At 44.3% G+C, this 20,579-nt stretch overlaps 3 protein-coding genes and 1 long non-coding RNA gene across 4 annotated transcripts; 1 reads left to right on the top strand and 3 right to left on the bottom strand.

Annotated features, from left to right (window-relative positions):
• Positions 1-519: 519 nt before the first annotated feature.
• Positions 520-3,524, top strand: LOC123080105 (2-C-methyl-D-erythritol 4-phosphate cytidylyltransferase, chloroplastic). Its single transcript, XM_044502985.1, has 12 exons — positions 520-814; positions 982-1,064; positions 1,137-1,208; positions 1,645-1,700; positions 1,794-1,873; positions 2,027-2,109; positions 2,207-2,284; positions 2,589-2,657; positions 2,806-2,874; positions 2,978-3,024; positions 3,102-3,192; positions 3,276-3,524. The coding sequence occupies exons 1-12, from the start codon at positions 685-687 to the stop codon at positions 3,327-3,329; spliced, it is 912 nt and encodes a 303-aa protein (XP_044358920.1). The 5' UTR covers positions 520-684; the 3' UTR covers positions 3,330-3,524.
• Positions 3,525-3,566: 42 nt separating this feature from the next.
• LOC123080106 (uncharacterized) lies at positions 3,567-6,281 on the bottom strand. The gene is made up of 6 exons (XM_044502986.1): positions 5,821-6,281; positions 5,096-5,171; positions 4,656-4,786; positions 4,503-4,573; positions 4,275-4,356; positions 3,567-3,901 (listed from the first exon to the last, which is right to left on the bottom strand). The coding sequence occupies exons 1-6, from the start codon at positions 6,190-6,192 to the stop codon at positions 3,881-3,883; spliced, it is 753 nt and encodes a 250-aa protein (XP_044358921.1). The 5' UTR covers positions 6,193-6,281; the 3' UTR covers positions 3,567-3,880.
• A 358-nt stretch (positions 6,282-6,639) lies between these two features.
• LOC123080104 (PHD finger protein ALFIN-LIKE 6) lies at positions 6,640-11,655 on the bottom strand. Its single transcript, XM_044502984.1, has 5 exons — positions 11,374-11,655; positions 11,219-11,251; positions 10,138-10,366; positions 7,343-7,472; positions 6,640-7,244 (listed from the first exon to the last, which is right to left on the bottom strand). Exons 1-5 carry the CDS (start codon positions 11,477-11,479, stop codon positions 6,951-6,953), a joined length of 792 nt encoding a protein of 263 aa, XP_044358919.1. The 5' UTR covers positions 11,480-11,655; the 3' UTR covers positions 6,640-6,950.
• A 4,844-nt stretch (positions 11,656-16,499) lies between these two features.
• On the bottom strand, positions 16,500-19,014 carry LOC123075155 (uncharacterized). The gene is made up of 3 exons (XR_006436103.1): positions 18,849-19,014; positions 18,636-18,722; positions 16,500-17,075 (listed from the first exon to the last, which is right to left on the bottom strand). It is a non-coding gene; the product is annotated as an uncharacterized lncRNA (long non-coding RNA).
• Positions 19,015-20,579: the final 1,565 nt, after the last annotated feature.

Genomic DNA, 20,579 nt, shown 5'->3' with positions numbered 1-20,579 from the left:
TCGGAAGTGGCAGAGGCGATGGCTCTTCGTCGTGCGGCTACTTTGGCTCGCCAAGAGACTATATATGCATGTGATCTTCCAATCCGATTGCCTCTCGGTGGTGCAAAGGTTGCACTCTTCTGCACGAGACCGCTCCATTGTGGGTTATATAATCGCTGATATCAAGTTGGCGTGTGGGGCTCCGTCTTCTGTGACTTTCAAGCATGTTCATCGGCAATCTAATGTTTTAGCTAGATCTAGTATGAACTCAGTGAGTCTTTGTATTTTCCATTCTGCTCCGGATTGTATCCGGGAGACTCTGTGTAACTTAGTTGCTTGATCAATAAAGGCCGACGTTCTCTCTAAAAAAAGGTGGCAAGTTTAACGGGCAAACATGGCAATTTTCACAAAATTTGACGTTCAAAACTAAGACAATAAACAACAAAAGAAAAGAGCAGTTGTTGGATAATTGAAAAAGGGAACTTATGACCCGTTGACGCGAAATGGTAGACATCCCTTGCACGTGACGGAGAAAAACAGAACTCGTGGACGGCGGAGATTGACCGGAATGCATCCGCACCACACCCCACTTCCGTTCCGGGATGCCTCCTCCCACTGTTTTTGTCGCCTCCGCTCCGGCCGCCCATCGCCAGCAGCACCACCCGCCCTCTCCCTCCCATTGGGTCACCCACCAGCGCCTCCGGCATGGAGCTCCGCCTCTGCCTCCACCTCCACCTCCACCCGCACGCCCGGCCCGCTTCCGCCCCGACGCCGCCTCCATGCCCCGCGGCCGTGCTGCTTCCCGCGTCCCGCCCCGTCCGCCGCCTGCGGATTGGTAAAGGACTGCTCCTGTTGCTCCAGGCCAATCGCCTCTAATCCCTTCGTTTTGGCGCCCCTGGAGCTGCGTATTTGCCGGAGCTCCAGTCCGATTGTCTGTAAATTCTTATCCGCTGCTGCTGCTGTACTGAGGCCTTCCTGTTTTTTGGGGTCAACGGTGGCCAGGTGGGAGCTGCGGGGTTGCTCAGCGGCGGAGCACGAGGCGTTCGCATTCAGCCATCTGCGGTGCCGAACCGGACGGCGCGCAGGTACGTGGATTTTGGATGACACGCCTGTGTGATGTGAGCTCTTTTGGCTGACGGAGGGTTCTGTTTCGCCAGGGCGGGGAGGCTGTCAAGGAGAGGAGCGTCTCGGTGATCCTCTTGTCCGGAGGGCAAGGGAAGAGAATGGGGGTATTTCTCTTATCTCATCATCATGCTCCAAACTTAGCTTCCACGAAGTGGCTGTTGTTCTCAAGTGTATTATGTCCTTGACAGTGTTCTGTGTATTGCTCCGGGTCATGTTCATTACATTAGTGTGACAATTCTGGTGGGAAATGCCATAGCTGTCCTTCTATTGCTGATATGCACTCTGATGGTGTATCTATACGACTTTTTCGTGCTATAAGTGAAGATAAATGCAGTGTACAAGAGATTTTGTATATTTCTTGAACATTAGGAGTAGTGTTAAACAAAATGAACAGGCATCAGTGCAATGCTTGATGATATCAATTTTAGATACGCTGTGAGTTATGCTGCTTCTGAATAGTTTTACTATTTCGCAGTGAACTAGCGAATCATTTCAGTGGATGATGAATGTACCTAAATTTCTCTCCATCTTTTGTAACAGGCCAATATGCCTAAGCAGTATCTACCATTACTGGGAGTACCGATTGCACTGCACAGGTTCATTTCCTTAGCTTAGAACTCAATAGTTCCCTGATTTGGCAATGTCATTATGTCCCGCAGACATGAAATACTTACATTTCTGTCCCACAGTTTAAGGACATTCTGTGGAATGAAGGAAGTGAAAGAAGTCGTGGTGGTGTGTGATCCATCCTACAAAAATGTATTTGAAGGTTCGTCTGGATCCATCCTATACTCATTGTCTTTACTATTCTTTTATCTACCTAGCATCTACGCCTTATTAAAATTAAGTTCTGTGACTACATTTGAAGAATGATACAGTACAGCCTCCGAGTAAGATGTTCATCAATTAACTGTTTCTACAGGTTCTGTTGAAAACTTGCAAATACCTATTAAATTTACAACCCCGGGAAAAGAGAGACAAGACTCTGTTTTTAATGGACTTCAGGTTAGTGTTAGCCTACTTGTTAGGTTGCTTGCTTTTGTACAGCCACACAGTATCTTCAGAATTTGTAAATCTTGCGAACAAAAAAATTTGTCCGCAGGAAATTGATGGAGATTCAGAGCTTGTTTGTGTCCATGATTCTGCAAGACCCTTGGTATCCTCTGAAGATGTGAAAAAGGTTACCTTCTATGATCTAGCCTGAATTATCCATCATATCGTGTCTTGTAAGATGTTCTTGAATCTGTTTTTTTTCTATAAAGGGAATTCTTGCACAATCATCAACTAACAGAAAACTCTCCCTTCGAAGTTACAAATGATATTTTTGAAATTATACTACATGCATGATAAATTATCTGGCTTTGAACTTACTTAATCCTGATGCTTTGGTATTTCACAGTAACTTTGTAAAGAGAAAAAAGTAATATTTGTAAAATCTTGCAGGCTGCTCAAGGAATAATATTGGTTTTGATTTCACTGACTAGGTCTTAGAAGATGCTGCGGTGCATGGAGCAGCTGTTCTTGGTGTTCCTGTCAAAGCTACTATAAAGGAGGTGACTGTTTATACATCCCGATATTCATCAATAAGATGAGCTTGCAAAGATCCTTGGTCAACTTCGAGATATCTAATAATAATAATGCATAAATGACAACGGAATTCTGGCTGTGCAACCATAATCCTCTCCCCCCTTCTGTCTCCAGGCCAATAGCGACTCGTTTGTCGTAAAAACTCTTGATAGGAAAACCCTCTGGGAAATGCAAACTCCACAGGTAGTATTGCCTCTGTAACAAGAACATTTCATGATTTGTGTTTCCATTTCCATTTTTTATGTGGGCAGAACAGATATGACTAGGAAATGTATACTGATTGTAGGTGATGAAACCCAATTTGCTCAGGGATGGTTTCGAGCTTGTTAAACGGTTAGCCGATCACAGCATATAGTCCACTGATACACTAATTCCCATCTCTCCTTGCTGACTAAACTCTGCACTCGCAGGGATGCCCTTGAGGTCACTGACGATGTTTCCATCGTAGAATACTTGAAACATCCTGTTTATATCACCGAGGGCTCTTATACAAACATCAAGGTATCATGTTAGCTATTTGAACTAGTCTGTTCTGAACCGTTAAGTTTGAATAAACTGATCCTTAAAATGTGAACTTGTTGCAGGTGACTACTCCTGATGACATGCTCCTAGCTGAGCGTTTGATGAACGATAAATAGGGCCGATATTAACAATGTTTACTTGATTTGAGAGGCACCTGTATGAATTTGTCAGTAAGATATCCATTGCCTTTCCACAGTTTTGGCCTCTTGGGAACTAGAAAAATAAACATGTACGTAGCTCACACACGAGATAGATAGCCTGTATGTAACATGTGCCAATGAAAATATGGCAAGGTTTTCTGTTTGAGTTCATACTTGACAGTTGACACAACGCAGCAAATGTACACACAAATGTGAAAAGTAGTTTGGTAATAAAAAGGCGCTGTATCGCTTAAAAGTAGATCCAATTTGTTGAAGGCATCATCAAGCGATGGCGACATGTGAAAGTACAATTGCACTGTACAACAAGAAGGTTACAATGGTGTGCGACAAACAAGCAGGCATGATGATGGCCCTGTATAGCAGTATAGGACAGACCCTGTGTATGTTTTGCATTTCTTGCGCCAGGGAATTGGGCATAAGCTCCAATGGCATGCCATGAAATCATAAGCAATCAGACACCTTGGCACCTGTGGCGCAGCTGAAGATGATAACATTGTAAAGGGGCATCATCTTAGTGGCTTCAGTCCCTGCAGAGACAGATATGTGGTTAAGATCTTCATTAGAGTAGCAAGCATGCAACAAATTGCAGAATTTGGGACTGAAATGTGGCTTCAGAGTTCAGCCAAGACTCAAAACTTAGGGTGTGATGGGGAATATGACAATGCGGTTTCAGTAACACAAATTGACCCATGATTTAGCTAGCATAAATTTTCAAATAATCTTATTTCTAAAAAATGCTACTACACCTAAGCTTGGGTACCCTGGAAGCTGGGTGACATAACTAGTTATTGCTGGAACTCGATTATGGAGTGCAGATTTTTTGCATGCGATCTGTATTGTTCTTTTCTGAACGAACAGACATGTATAACCAGCTGGACACTGATTTGCAAGAAAGAATACCTTGGAGGCTCGTAGTTCATTGGCAGCCGCTCGGAGAGAATCATCTGATAGAATTAACCTTGACAGGGCACCAGTGCTTAGGCTGCATTATGTCAAGTAGTTCAACATATTGTATAGAAGATGGTTTCATAAAACCAAATGGAGTGAACATGTTGTAAACTAGCACCCATTTCTGATAACAGGTTGTTTTGTTACACTTGCCAAAAAGACTAGAAAGTCACGCATTACCCTAGAATTTTCGCTGCCTCTGATACAGAACCTTCAACAGCAAATAGAAGATCTAATAAAGCTTGCATTCCCTGCTCACCAAAAGAAGAGAACGTTGGAAACGGAGGCATTCAAATTGGCAACATTGAGCATGAGATAAGAAGAGAAGCATACTGGAGAAAATTTTGGATTATTTGGGCCAATTTGGTTACCAACATCCTTTGATCGAATGGTAGACTTCAGTGGCAATATCTGAAGAAGTTCAACTGGAGGAGTGTAGTTATCAAGGTTTATCGGCCTCCTAACTGATAAGATGTGAACGACCAAAATGTTAAATGACTACCATGGAAATTGAAAACGAACGATGTAAACATAACCCGATCATTCTTGCTGCTGTAAATTATGAGTAAGTGCATGGTGATCAAGATAAACAATTATTGTCCCTAAAAAAAGATAAACAATTATTGAAACATTAGGTTGCTGCTTGGGGTTATTTGCAACTAACATAATAAGTTTTGAGCCATTTAGGTCACGTCGTGGTATTGGGTGTGCATGATATTACTTAAACATTTACTGAGCTAAAACATGCATAACTTGAAGCACATCAGATTTACCTTTAAGAGCAATCAGGGTCCGAAGCCGAGATAAAGCAGATGATCGATTCTTATGTTGTGACCTATCCTCCACAGCCTGTGGGGAACCATGATGAGATAAACTATCACACAAAGGAGTGGAGAAAGAGCTAGTTCTACCACATAAGATGGCTGACATGAAGGGAAAAAATGATTAAGAATCAGACATTTGGTTGGTTTGAACTTTGAAGTTCAGTGTGATGATCGTATGAATTCAGTGGGGAAAGCAACATTCCATACTTGTCAAACACGAACATGGCAAGCATTGCATAGAATGTTCATTTAAGAGGGTTAGTGCAAGATGCTGTTTGGGTTCAAAGACATCGATGAAGGTTGTCGCGGCACTAACTGAAACAATGATAGATTGATCTTTGTTGGTACAAAAATAAAATCCTGTCCGCCATGATGGCTACATATATTGTTGGTTGATGTTGTGGACACACTAATTATGCTAGTTGACTTGAAACATAAATCTCTCAATTAGGCAATGCGCCTCTAAAGCTCAACTGAAAATGGTATGGATATTCTGGGAAGTGCCAAGTACTCCTATTTGAGATGAGAGGAAGCCCCACCTCCCGGAAGCTACAAGTCCACCGTTAGAACCAACATCCGTCAAGCACTCAAGCACTGGGCTGGACATCACGGCTAAATTAACCACTCTGTTTTGGGCAGCACACTCCCAGAGCAACTTGACAATGGAAGCTGACCTGGGCGACGATACCGGTGGGGTGGTGGCGGAGCCGGACGGCGGACTCGCGCTTGTTGCGGTGCTGGCCGCCGGGGCCGGAAGACTTGAAGGTGCCCATGTCGCACTGTGCCATGAGCTCGTCGTCGCTCATCCCCAGGTAGTTCTCGTACCCTCCCTTGTCATCCTCCCCTTCGGCGCCGGCGTCGCCGCCGCTGGGGCCGTGCGAGCTGGTGGACGCGGCGGAGGCGGAGAAGGAGAGCGCGGGGAAGCAGAGCTGGGGAGCGGCGGCGTGGCTGCGGAGCCGCGGGTGGAGGCGCGGGGCGGCGGTGGGGGAGTGGAGAGGGGAGCAGCAGCGGGCGGCTGTCCGGAGGAGGAGGGCCCGCGCGGCCATCGCGCCACCGGAGCGGCGGAGGAGGAAGGAAGGACGATGGGTTGGATGCGGCGCGGCGGATGGGTCGCCTTCGGTCGGACGGATTTTTTGGTGGGTTTGGCTTTGGGCTCCGACAGTGGCCGGGCTTCGCTACTTGGTGGGCTTCGCCGTGCGGCCCGTTCTCGGCCTCGGCGTCGCGTTGGCCCAGACCTGTGAGGAGGGTGCCCCTAAAAAAACCTGTGAGGAGGAACCCGTGTATCCTGTAGGCCAGTTTTGCAACACAAGCAAGACATACAGCAGGGGAAAAAATCACTCAACTATTCCAGTGTCAAAAAAAAACACCACCCAACTACCAAAGTAGTACTCCATATTTGCAAGGATGTTTGGTCAATACTGCTACGAATGATGGAATTGTAGTATTAACCAAACATCCTTACAAATATGTTTCGATCAACAGAGCAAGACGGCTTGAAGCAACCCAGGATCAGTGCAAATTCCAACACGAATGACGGCAACAGAGTCACGAACTACAGAGGATCCACGAATAATGAAGAAATGGTCAGCTGGCAGTCGACAGAGTTTACATGCTAGAAAGAAAGGCTGGTTGATGTCAACACACACGAAAATCTCAGGTTTTTTAAAACATGATAAAAACACGCTTACAGACTAGGAAGGAAACTAAGCCATGAATAAATGATATCTAGAGGCCGGGCGAAGATTGCTTGGTTTTCCTCGCAGCAAGCGCGGCGCGGCTTTCCTCCGGCGCCGGCGCCGCCCGCTCATGTCTTGACCCTCTTGTTGCTGTTGGAGCCGCCGTTGGTGCACTCCGGGCACCGGTAGTGCTTGATGTGCTCCGCCCGGGCGGGCGTGATCTTGACGCACTTGCCGTGGTACCACTTCTCGCAGTTGTCGCAGCAGATCCAGAACTCGTCCTTGCCGTCGTTGGTGCCGCAGGTCCCGCACAGGGTGTTGTCGTGCTCCTCCTCCTCCTCGTCGCCCTCGTCCTCGCCGCTCTCCTCCTCGTCCTTGGGGGCTGGCACCTTGGCCTTTGCACGGGGCTCGGCTCTCGAGAGCTGCACCCAGCAAACATAAGCAAGAGTGGATCAGCGGCGATTCCAAAACACCAATACACCATCCATGGCAGCGAAAAAAAAGGGGCTGTTGCACTTACCACTTTCATACTGGGCTTGCTGCTCTTGCTACTGCTGTTGGGAGTCTTTTCCTTGGACTGCTTCTTGGCGATTCCTGTCACTACCTCGTATATAGTGGGCAAGTTGTTTATCATGTTGAACAGTCGCCTCCTGCACAAGAAAATAATAAAGTAGCATCAAAATGTAACATTGGAATTTGGAAGGTAGGCAAACTTGACTTGGGATAAAATAATCAGTTGCAGCAGGGATATGTTTTCTAACAAACAGATGAAAATGAGAACACAGCAAATTCAGATAGAGTGCTCCCCATTCCCCTAATAGCAAAGACTTCTGGGTAAAGACTTTGCAGAGCAACTTTTGGCAAGATACAAAGTGCTCCCCATTCCCCTAATAGCAAAGGTAAATACTTTAGATAGTGAAGATAATCTAGTTGGTTTGTATTTCCAGCACACCCAACCAAATTTCCATGCATGGCACATGTTCTTTTATCACACTGTAAATCTGTCTATTCTTTTCTCAGTCTAGTTGGTTTGTATTTCCAGCACAGCCAACCAAGTTTTCATGCCCGCCCAATGTTCATGTAAACATGGCTATTCTTCCCCGCAAGCTTCAAGCCATTTTTGACAACCACGCAGGAAACTCCTCTCCTGTTTTTCTCAATGGTTGTGAGATTGTTTTGACTCTGGCTACAACTATCAATACTATTATCCCCGCATTAGTCAGACACTCGGCACTGTTTCTTACTTGGAAAGAAGTGGATACAGGCTGGCATCCTAGGTTCTTATGGAACACCCAGGAGAAACAAAGTACAAGAGAACAGCAAGATGTGCAAAACAGAAAAATAGCAAAAGTCCTTTGTAAAAGAAGACCAGAGAACACTAGTATGATTTGATTCATCCCGATACCCCATTCTTAAGCCCTGGGCATTCTATCAAATCATCTGCACTGAGAACTACAGAACACTGACGACTCTAATGTCCAGAAGGAGGTCTTCATGCTTCTAATATTGAGTCGGTAAATTTTTACAGTATATCAGAAACAACTCAGTGCAAAAGGAGAAAGGATACAGAAACAGGAGAGGGAAAAAACAAAAGTGTTTACTGATAGTGAAGCTATAACTTTTAAGGAGGTGGACATAGCTCTATATCTCTACTACAATGTCTTTCAGACCAAAAAAGAAATCCATGGTTGCCAAAATCATTTAAGCATGAGTTGTTCAAACAGACAAACAGCCAATGGCATTTAACACCTTAAACAAAGAAACTCTGCAAAAATGGACTCAGCCTAACACAGCAAACAACAAAACATTCTGTTTCACAGCCAAGATTCATTCTATTGATCAGTAGACTCTGTGCATGGAATAGAGCAAGCAGTTTGTGTGTGACTGTGAGAGTGGCTAGAGGCGTGCACGTGCTTACGCCAAGAAAACAGAAACATCTTAAGACTTCAATGTCATTGCTTTCTTGGTGAAAGATCGCCACAAAATTGCAAACAACTTATTGTAGTTCTTACTTCAACTGTAGAAATCATGGTTGCAATCACATTGTCTAAAACAAGATAACTAGTTGCCATAGAAAACGAGTGGTTAATATGGTGAACTATGTTTATTTTGTAGGATACAAACCCTCTTCAACCATTGTGCACATTTTCTAAAGTGCCTGGCAACATTTTCCAATATCTGTGAAATGTGAGTAGCAGTGGATATACACCATGCTGTGCCAACAAGTACATTACGCTGCTACAAAACAAACATAACTAACTGCAGTAAGGCAGCGCCTACTCCAAATAGTAAAAGATCCATTTTCTCAACTAAAACCATCTTTTGAACCACACAAACATGAATAATGAATCAACTGTCAAAAAACATATTTAAGTCTCGTATGATATAGCAAGGAAAGATGAGAATTAATGGAGTAACCATGAAGCATCACGTAAAGCCTATATTCCAAGTAGCAATTCAAAAGTATTTGCAGCAGTAATAGCATGTGAACCAACATCATCATCGCTTCGCTCTATGCAGCACAACTGACATCCACAAAAGGTAGACACTTGTTGATGCACTAATAAAGTAATAAGCAGTGCCCTAAACTTCAAACATGTCATATTTCTGACAGTAAAGTAGACAGGACAATGACGTGCAAAACTGCAAATCATGTCATGCCGCAGCTCTCACCAATACATGCATTTAGCATTTCAGATACAGAATGACTCATATTATACATGAAAAGACAGAACAAGATACTGGAAGGTAAACTACATTATGTAATCTCTATGAATCATGATGGTAAAATAACCTATAAAAATCATGCTAATACATGGTTCTAGTGTCCAATCACTACTGACAAAAAGATGTGAAATTATAACTGCCAACAGAAAACCCTGAGAGAACATAATTAAGTAAAACGCATTTCCAGAATCCCAGGCCCTTCTTGTTCATGTCACAACAGGGCCTGGAAACTCATAACTTTCAGGCTAAAATATAAATTTCAAATATGACAAAGCTATAAAGTTTATAAACATATGCTATAACCAATTTAGGTTTTGATATTTCTCACTAGTTTAACTTGCCAGTGTAATATCATTTTTTTACATGGTCCACAGTAAGAAATAGAAATATGCACAGAACACATTCCATTTGACAATCCCGACAATAAACGATTGTGTGTGTGAGCAACAGTTAACATCCATTAACAGGAATCCTAACACATGAACCATACTAATTTAGTGTTCACAATGAGATGAAATCAAGATGAAAAAAAGGAGTGCACAGGAGAGGGGAAAAGAACCCCGCATAGTTCAACAATAGAATAATTACCTATTCTCTTTGTCGAAGCCAAAGCGGGCTCCAAAGTAGAATGCGACGGACAGTAACCAGGAATCACTGTGAACTGCAACTAGCGCCAACCAATCCTTCTCATTCATTCCATCCCTTGCGAAGTTGATTCCTAATGCTGGTTCAGGGATCTCTGGGGGCACTTCCTCAGCTGGCAAGGTCACTTCCCATGTCTCATTGGGATATCCATAAAGGCACAAGTTCTCCTTTTCTGTTCAATAACATGGGATTAGTAGCAGTAGCAATAATACCCTGTACAGCATCAGTCAGACTGAGTAAACATGCCCAGAACTACAGTGCTCACTAGAGTGGAATTGTCATGCATATACCGATGTGGACCAAATCGTAATATAATGTTCAATGATGGTAAGCAACGAAAACTTCACAGTAATTAGGAGTACATGAATAGGGTAAGCAATCACTTATTACAACCAGATGCACTGATATCGATGCCCTGTGGTATCAATGCAACGAAAGGACATTGCCAAAGTCAGTTTCACTACTACCCAGCCCCGGCGTCATGTCACTAATGCCCACGACTCCACTAATTGGCTAAGGCAACAGCGATGAACCTAACAAAGAAACGCACACATAGAGCTGCAAAGACACCCAAACACACCAAAAGTCAACTAGTCAGCAGCAACTTGCCTAATATATTATGCATTTTCAGTAAAATTGACCGGTGAAGCTACCAATCTCAGTCTGATGGCAACAACCGAGTGCTACAATTCCACAAGAGAGGAAGAGCTAGCCCTGACTCCCCAGTTCCAATCAACCCCCGGAATACTTTTCTCTGTTGAAGAACTACGACCCAGGGTTCCAATCTTTCAAGAAAACCCAGCATCCGGAACCCAGCACAGCATTGATGTAAGGCACCCGAAAAACACCGATAATTCCAACTCGAAGCAGCACGTGAGGGAGAAAACGGAACCGAAAATTCTCCAATTTCAGCTTCCAATCTAACACTAAAGCAACGGAACTCAAACAGCCGAACACGAAAAGACCCCGTCATTCAAGAATCCCCGGCGCAGGCGAGAAACCCGAGGAGATCGGAGGCGCTCACCAGGGTCGCAGAGCTTGAAGAACTTGTCCACATCTGCAACGACAGCAAGGGGAAACAAACAGCTCAGCCACGCGAATCCAGGGGAAAAGAAGCGAGAACCGGGAGGGGCCGATTCGGGTGGGGGGGCGGGGGCGGGGGCGAGAGCGCGGGCGCACCTTCGGTGAGGGCCTTGATCATGCCGGCGCGGCGGCCGCGGAGGTCGCGGAAGACCTCCTCCGCCGTGCGCGCGACGTACGCCCCTCCTGCGCCGGCGCCGTCCATGGGGGCGTGGGCAATGGCGTCTAGGGTTCCCGGCGGGCGAGCGCGGCGGCGGGGCGCGGCGACGGGGAGGAGGCGGTGGTGGGAGCGCAGGGGGGAGAGAAAGAGGAGGGGCAGGCAGCCTGGAAGGTGGAGGTGGAGATGGAGGAGGAGTGGGTTTTATTTCCGGGGAATCCCGTGGGTGCTTCCGCGAGTATTTGCGCCCCGGCTTCGGCCGATCCGCCTCCATCGTGCGTTCGGCCCTAGGGCAAAATCTCGGCCGTCCGTTGCGCGGGAGCATGATTTCCCAAGAGGCGAGTGCTACAAAACGTGACTCCAAATTTGGCCATCGATTGCGAACCATTGGATCTCCATCCCTAGATCAAGTCTCCGGTTTTATCTTCTTCTTTTTTTAAACCTAAATATAGACGTCGCGTTCCCTTCTTCCTTTCGTTTCGGCAAGGGTTTATGACATTGTTGATTCTTTCCATTCCTTCCCACCCTTTTTTGCCGATCCTGATCTCGCCAGCGAGGTTTCGTACCCGGTCTTGCTTGTCATCGTTGTTCCTGCATCGATGGGGGCTCTGGTTAACCGTTGTACTAACAATTTCACCTTAAAACCCTAATCTTACCATCAGCGGCACAACTATGTTGACTCCTGCAGGGGCCATGGCCCCCCCAGCCTTGGTGCAAAACTGCAAATACATGAAGAATTTTTTTGACACAGGCTAGATTAGGAAAATAAAGTAAATGATCCTTGTAGGGCTTCGCCAGTGCTTACCATCATGGTGGGTGTGGTTGACTCCTTCTTCGCTTCGAATTCCGCCAAACCCTAAGAAGGAGGAAGGGATTGAAAAGAGCTCGATTTTAAGTAGAACATATGTTTCTCTTGACACAATTCTATCAACATGTCATACGCAGGTTAAAACATTGTAAATTTTCCACCATCTAGTTAAAACATTGTAAATTCTAATCTAACAACTAGACCGAAGTCACTCAACTCTCTAGGGACCACACTTACCCTTCAGATCTGTTTACGACTCTCATCCTTCTCCCCCTTTCACAACGCGACAATAATCATGGGTTTTTCCTCTTCGATGGCGCCGCTATCGCTCTCCTCCTTCAGTTCTAAGTTAGATTGGGGCCATGTGATTTTTTTGTATATTTCTGATGTGAAATTATGTCCTTTCATTTCTCTTGTAACTTTTTTTTGTTATGGAAATTTCTTGTAACTTATATTTCATAAGTTCTTATTAGGTTGGGGCCATGTGATTTTTTTGTATATTTCTGACGTGAAATTATGTCCTTTCATTTCTCTTGTAACTTTTTTTTGTTATGGAAATTTCTTGTAACTTATATTTCATAAGTTCTTATTAGGTCTATGTCATTGTTACCATAGCATGACTGAAAATTATGGACAATGTCGCAAAAAATTACTACTCTCCCCAATCCGAATTAAATGACGCAACCTTTATACAATGTCCATTTACTTTGTATAGAGGTTGTGCCATTTAATTCGGATCAGAGGAAGTATCATTGGTTAAAACTCCATCCAAGAGAATACATGTGCAAATTGAAGCAAAAGCCAACAACATAGTGTAGTTTATTCTTTGCAAAAGAAAAATACTACTCCCTCCGTTCGGAATTACTCGTTCAAAAATGAATGTATATAGATGTATTTTAGTTGTAGATACATCCATTTTTGTGACAAGTAATTCTGGACGGAGGGAGTAAATACTAGTACTATTTTGTGTGTGACTACCTTTTTTTGGGCAAGGTATTGGGCTAGTTAATCTGTTGTAAGAATACCACAGTGCAGATGACTGAGGTTCCAATTGCATAGCCGCGGCACATGTACCGGCCCCAACAAATATGTGACCAGATCACTAGTGGGGAACGACAAAGGAACGTACCAACCAAAAGGACACTCTGAGGCGCGAGCGACCAAACCAACCACAGCTCGAAGCAGGTAAGGTAGGATTGGCCATGGCAGACTGGCATGCATGCTCCTACTTTCTTCCAAAACCCCAAGAAGTAGCAAGATATCACGCTGCTCTCCCCGTCTCCAAAGATGACAGTTCATGATGTCCCTGAATTTCCTCCTCTTCTTATAGGATACCAGAGATTCAGAGAACTGCGTACTTATAGTATGCGAGAGGAGCTGCCTTCGCTTGGCCATGGAGCACGATGGACTGATGGGACAGTTCGGTTGGGCACTGACTGGCCTACATCCGGGAAAGCTCGGGTTCACTGGCGCCGTCGCGCTCGCTCCTGTTCCGCTGTTCCCGGGGCATGGGCAGGGAGAATCGCAAGGACGCCGCGCTTTCTGTTTCCGGAAACGAGCACGCACGCTCTGGAGCAGTGGGAGAGCAGTGTATTACTTGGCCGAAGAAACCACCCACGTTCTCAAGTAGTACTAGTATAAAATAGTGCTACGACCAAGGACGTGGGGCACATGGCACGTACTCCCTCTCTTTCAAAATAGATGACTCAAATTTGTATTTGGGTCATCTATTTTAAAACGGAGGGAGTATGATTCTCGCCGCAGGTCAAGCGGAAACAACACGTCGGAGCAAATTTTGTTTTCGGCAGTAGCATGGCGGTGGACAGAGCGGAGAGGCAGAGATGACCTTGCAGCGTTTATCGGTCTGTCAAATACGAATGATGTGCGGCTTGTCAGAATAATTCGAGGCCCGCGTTAATCTGACAAGCAATTACACAAGCATGAGCACGGCATCAAGATTTATTAACAAGGTTCACCAACATGGCTACATTCTGGGGCAATGACTACGGTCGCGGAGGGATAAAAAAGAAACTAAAAACGCCCCGCGTCGCTCCCATGGAGTGGCACGGGCGGAGCCCTATTTCAGCCAAGAAAACCCGCCAATGCCACCTCTTCTCCACCCCTCGCCGCCGCCAGGGCGTGTCACCGGGCAAAACCGGCGCCGGCAAGGCCGACCTGCTTGCGGCACGGCGTCTTGGTGTGGCAGCGCATTTGTCCATGGTTTTGTGATGCGGCTAGGCGAACGAAGGTGTAAGGCGTAGACCAGGTGCCATGGGTGGGCGGCGTGGATGTGCAGTGTCGCTGCTGCAGCGCGTGATGGAGTGGTACGACACACTTGAGACCAGATCTGGCGTTGTGCATGACTGCTGGCTTCTCCATGCCTGGCTCAGGTAGGAGGCCGTCCAGGGGCGTGTATGGCCTGCCGAGGCGGTGGTTGAGTTGCTGGCACGACTCGTCATGGCTTTCTGCTAGAAGTGGATCGCGACGCCGAGGTGCTAGACTTCTGAGCGTGCGGCGGCCGACCGGCAACGCTATGGTCCACGGTTTGGTGGTGGTGATATAGATCCGATTGGACAGATGGTGGTCACTGCAGTCTATACTACAACAACCATTACATTTAGCTGTTGGGGTCGCGAAAAAGTGGTGGCGACAACACATGACTGACTTTGATGGTGGTGCTACTCGAGCACCCGATCTTGAGCTCCGGGAAAAGCCTATGTCAAACCCGATTTGGTTATACCTGCAATGGCGATGTTTTTTAGGTTGTTACTATGTTGAAGGCATTGTTTGGATCTATTCGGACTGATTTTTCAGGGTAAAAACTTAGCCGTGGCCTTGTTGGTTGGATCTGATGACGACGATGCTTGAGTATCACCCCCTTCCTGAAGGCATTGCTGCTAAAGAACCTTGCCGTACATGTGGTGCCATGAGATGGTTGATGCGAATATGATCATTGTTGTAGTTTGTCAATCACGCGTCTGACCGCTTTGTTTTTTTTTCATTTTTCCTTGCGCTATGCATGGCTTTGGTCAATATATGACTTTGCTCTTTGTTGATGTTTGTGTGCGTATGTTGATGTTGGCTGTGTGCATCTTAGTCATGCAGAGCTCGAATGTGTGCTCATTTTGTTGCCTCTCCGAGCAAATAAAATCCACCATTTGTCGAAAAAATGACTACAGACGCTCTCCCCGTGTATCAAATCACATGATATAGTCGATGATAAGCCCTTCAAGATCGCCAGACAGCGCTCCGACCACTATACCATGGCCGGTCCGAGTATCCCTGCCACGGGTGCCCGGACTGTCTGTCTCATGATCTCTGTCTTAGCCTACATTACAACTTATTATGTCCAGTCTACTAGATGACTTGTTGCGCCATTGGCGCAGAGGCCAATTGCAGCCCAAAAGGTAAGTGAATTATTTGAAGGATTTTCTTGCTGAACTATCTGCAAATATCGGACTGTGTTGATATTTGTCTTGAATATGATCGTTCCCCTAGCTTTATTGTCAACATATAAGCCGTTTGCTTGAACAGGTGAATGGTCTACAAGATTTTTCTTAGCTTAAGGCGTCATGAATACTTCTTTATCTTGCTACTGTATTATTAACCACTAGATCGGAATCGCGCCTTGACGCAAGGGTGCCGGTCCCAACGTTTTGCCGAAACATGTAACACTATCTTAGTAGGAACCCGGGTATAGCATTTGCACTTATACAGGGTAATAATAAAGTAAAGAAACAATTTGCGTTCATACGACCACAAATGATAACCATTCGACATGAAGTTCAATACCAAAAGTGAGAACACATAAGAGGAGGTAATAAGAACAAAGGAGACCGGGATCGCGCCTTAGCGCAAGGGTTCCGGTCCCAATGTTTTGGTCAAGTTAAGAAACCTCATTTACCATATGCATTCAAACAAAAAAATAAAATAAAATAAAGAAGAAACATTAATTTGTAACAGAAGCAAGACAAGAAAAGATAACCATTTGACACCAAGTTTAGTACTAAGAGCGCAAACATGAGAGGAAGTACTAATCTAAAACAAAGTTTGCAACATATCCATATATAAGCAAAGCAGCTACCCACTATATGCTGAATTTATATCAAAAGCAAATTCACTACAAAGGGAACATCTCAAGAAGCAGTAGGTAGTAAACACTTACTAATAGCTACAAAACATTACAGTAGCGAACGGTTCCACGTTGAACAGCAATGCATCAAATATTTGATCCTATGAGTCCAGTCAAAGTAAATATTGCCCGGTATGATTGAGATATATAAGTTTGGCATAAAGAAATAGACAAAAAATCGACACAGTTGCATGGATCAGGATTACAGCAAGTTGTTCATATAAAAAGCAACACATCTCACAAATCTAAAGACCATTGGTAATAATTAGCACAAGTCGTTTACAAAGAAATGCCCCAAAACCAAGTAGGACATTACAGGGCAGTTGGACAGTACAGTACAGAAAGCAAGGCATACAAAAGGCAAGGGACAAAATCCGATAGCATCCTTGATAAGTACACAAAATGAATCAATAGTGTAGCTCATCATGGCAAGTGATACCGCTGGAAGCATAGTTCCAATCGCCGATCAGTAGTGTTTTGCTGGTGGAAATAAACATTGTAAGGATACAATAAACATTTGTTTACCAACATGGCTAACAGAAATACTCAAATGCGTGCATCTTTCTCCAGTAGAAAAGCACATTGACAGTCAATGTGTTCTGTGAGTACATCCTTCTCCGGTAAATAGCTCTAGGAATTCCAAGATGATCCAACATAGTATCAAGAACCATTATGCCAAAAATTCCCACAATAGTATGGTCAACCTGAGTGTTTGGAAATGGCATAGAGAAAAACATAAATATGTGACTGATAAATGAGGGTCAACCTGAGCATGGTATAGAGAAAACATAAATATGTGACTGATAAATGAGCCGCAAAGGAACATATAGGGGCAGGACAACGGACCAATTTTAATTGGATTTCTTGCACAAGCATATAAGGCGCATGATATAAGGCTCCGTTCGATCTGCAGGAAAAACAAAGGAAATCTACAGGTTTGCAAACCCATAGTTTTGTCTACCTCTGAACCGTTCGCTTCATATGATTGTGCTACAGAAATTTGAAGGAAACCCTGCGTTCGAGTGCTCATTCCAGAGGATTGCAAAAATCCACTACAATCTCATTTTTGGGCGGATGCCCGAGGCAAAGCGACACAACTTCAAATAAAAAACCTAAACAGTACAGCCATGCATGAGGCAAGAGACAAACTGACAGCGTAACATGCGAATAAAAAATACCACCACAACGTACACAGTCTCGTCGGTAACAAAGCTTTTCACACCTACACTTCGAATGCCCCGCATGCTTCTCTTCGTCTGTTATACAACCCCATAGGCTGGTACTGTACAATCAATCATATTCCTTTGTAGTTTTCTGGTCCTGAGTTTTCTATACCTACAAACCGAACGCAGCCTAAAGTTAGTTGATAACCTGTGTCTAACCTTTCTAGGTAGGCGCATCCTTTTGTTACTGGAGCAGTAAACTAACAAGCACCATGACCGAACTAATAAGCAGTAACCTATAACAAACTAACAAGCAGCGGCCCCTCCCTGCAAATAAAATCACATCTAAATCAACTATCTAACAAGAAAATGACCATGAATGAATCATGGACAGTCAACAAAAATCAAAACTAACTAATTGACCTCGTTGATAGAAACAAAAAATATGATTGGAAGAATATACGTAACTCTGCATAGCTAAACCGTAGTTAAACCAAGTTCACATCAGCAATAACCAACAGAAAGATACAAAAAAAAACATGATTCGGACCCAACAGAAGCTCCTGCCAGGACAAAATTACCATGAGCATCTTTCCCAGAGGACCTATCCTACCCACATGGCAATAGCACCTGATGGCTAAAAGAGAACCATACAAGCCCCTAACTACTATGGCATTGACTTGTTTGGTAGCTCCGGCAGCATCTCATAACTGAACCAAAAAACAATATGAACCAACAAGCATTTGGCAGGACCAAACAGAATTAATAAACAAAGCAAGGAAGAATACAAAAGCCTACATCGACAAAGACAAGCACAATTGTTTTTACAACAATATGCATCATCAAAAGGCTATGCAGAGTTGTTCTTTAGAGGCTATGCTAAGTTGTTCTTTAGAGGCTATGCAGAGTTGTGTATATTCTTGCAATAAAGCAGTTGACATGTATGATGAGATCCATGGACGCGCGACAACACAAGAAAAAACAACTACCCTCTAAAGAACCCCATGCTAGCCATAGACAGACCGCACAGATCCTCCCTACAACTCGAACGAAGAGGACCACATCAGACACCGGCCAAAATAGGGGAAAAGAGAGGCAGACCTGCAGGTCCGTGGACTCAGCCGACGTAGGAAGACCATGTTGAGCACAAAACGGACGAAGGCCAGGACGAGGCGGGACACAACAAACCTGCAACAAAATAATCATAGGGATATCAGGGGAAACCAAGAGAGAGCAGGGGAGGAGGAAACTTTACAATAATATGCATAATCAAAAGAAGAAAAGGATAAGAAATCCAAGATGAACTCATCATACCGCTTTGCTGTTGGGGGGCCTTTGGTGCTGGCTTGGTCGCAACCGCCGATGGGGAGGAGGAAGATGAGGCCACCAATGAGAAGGAGGGCAGCATCAGCAAGGGGTCGTGGATGAGAAGGAGAGCGGCAGCAAGGGGTTGTCTCTGTAAGGAATCACTGCTTGTTAATGAAGATAGCCAGCAAGATAATGGGGGAAATAAACACTCTGTCAATCCTGTGGCTTAGAATGCAACACTCTGAATGAGCAAATTCATGTTAAAACTAAAATCCTACATTACCATCTACCTGGAGCTAAGAATACAAATTAGTCTAGCTAACGTCCTTTTAAACCTTAATTAAAGTTTCCCCTGATTGAGTATAGTCCTTGTAAAAAAAAGTTGCATAAGCAATTATTCACTGGAAACATATTAATTTTAGTACTGTATATTATGTACAGATGGACATCTACACACAAACAACTCAGGAGTCAATCCAAACTACACCATGAGTGGTGCATATTAATAAACTGGTATATCCATATATATAAAGGATATTAAGAAAGCTAACAGGATTATCAAGAACACAGTGTAACAATCAGAGGGATTCCAAAGCTATTAATTATTTAAGAAGGGACTAAGCTGGAAAGAGGAAAGAAAATACAACAAAGAGAGCAATAAAAATTCAAGCTTATATTCACAGGCTTTTGAAAAAAAATACAGCTAGAGGCTATCTTGCATACTCTCAAGCTCCAACAGTATCTGTAGTACCTTTGGAGGAGGTGATTCTTAGCAAATCAGGAAAGAAGCTACTTTCTACCAAACTGGCCTGACCGTGAACAACGCCATTGGAAACAAAAACAGAACGATCAAAGACTCTAAACTCTCCACCATCCATGCATGTCACTACCACACCAGCTTCTTCAACTATCTATTGAAAAATGACTAAATTCACCAAATAATTATATACTGGCAAACTCCACGGAGTAAAGAGTTGCTTAGAGAAGTAAATAAGAAGCCATACTACTCAGGATCGATGAAATTTATCTAACTGAAATAAAGACTGATAGATAAATATATTTCAGAATATCAATATACACATCACTTTGATACTCCCTCCTTCCCAAAATATCTCATATGTTTTTATAATAATTTTGTAGCATACAATAAGTGAAAATAATAGTCAAAGTTATGCGACGAAGATCCAAAAAGTCAACGTGCGCCTTATATTTTGGGAAGGAGGGAGTACTTCTACTATGCGAATTCTAGATTTTATTATAGAAAATGAAATCAATTTCTTTCAAAGATTAGTTCAGAACTGCTCAATGATATCCTTAAGATAAGATTAACTATGTTATTTTCAACCCAAATCACTACCAAAAAAGACACATCCGTGACATTTTGGGCCGAACGAATTTTTTTTCTGTCATACATATGACACTTCTATGACGATAATTGTGACAAAACCCGGTATCATCATAGATGTGGTGGGCTCCTACTTCTATGACAAAAAATCATGACAGAAAATGGGCTTTTCGTCGTGGGCGGGCCGGAGACGCAGCTGCATGACATTCTTTGGGCCGTCCATGACGGAAAAAACCGTGGTAGAAGCGAGGGCGAGGAAAATTTCGGGGAGTTCCCGGTTACGGTGGGAGGTCGGGGGCCGAGCGATGCGCGTTTCTCTCGTACACGTACGCGCGTGTGTGCGAGGCGTTGGCTCTAACTGAACCCGAGCGAGGCGTTGGGCTCTAACTGAA

The sequence above is a fragment of the Triticum aestivum genome, chromosome 3D (assembly GCF_018294505.1).
Source record: "Triticum aestivum cultivar Chinese Spring chromosome 3D, IWGSC CS RefSeq v2.1, whole genome shotgun sequence".
Lineage (NCBI taxonomy): Eukaryota > Viridiplantae > Streptophyta > Magnoliopsida > Poales > Poaceae > Triticum > Triticum aestivum.
Note: the sequence above shows the minus strand (reverse complement) of the source record. Positions and strands in the feature narration are given on the sequence as shown.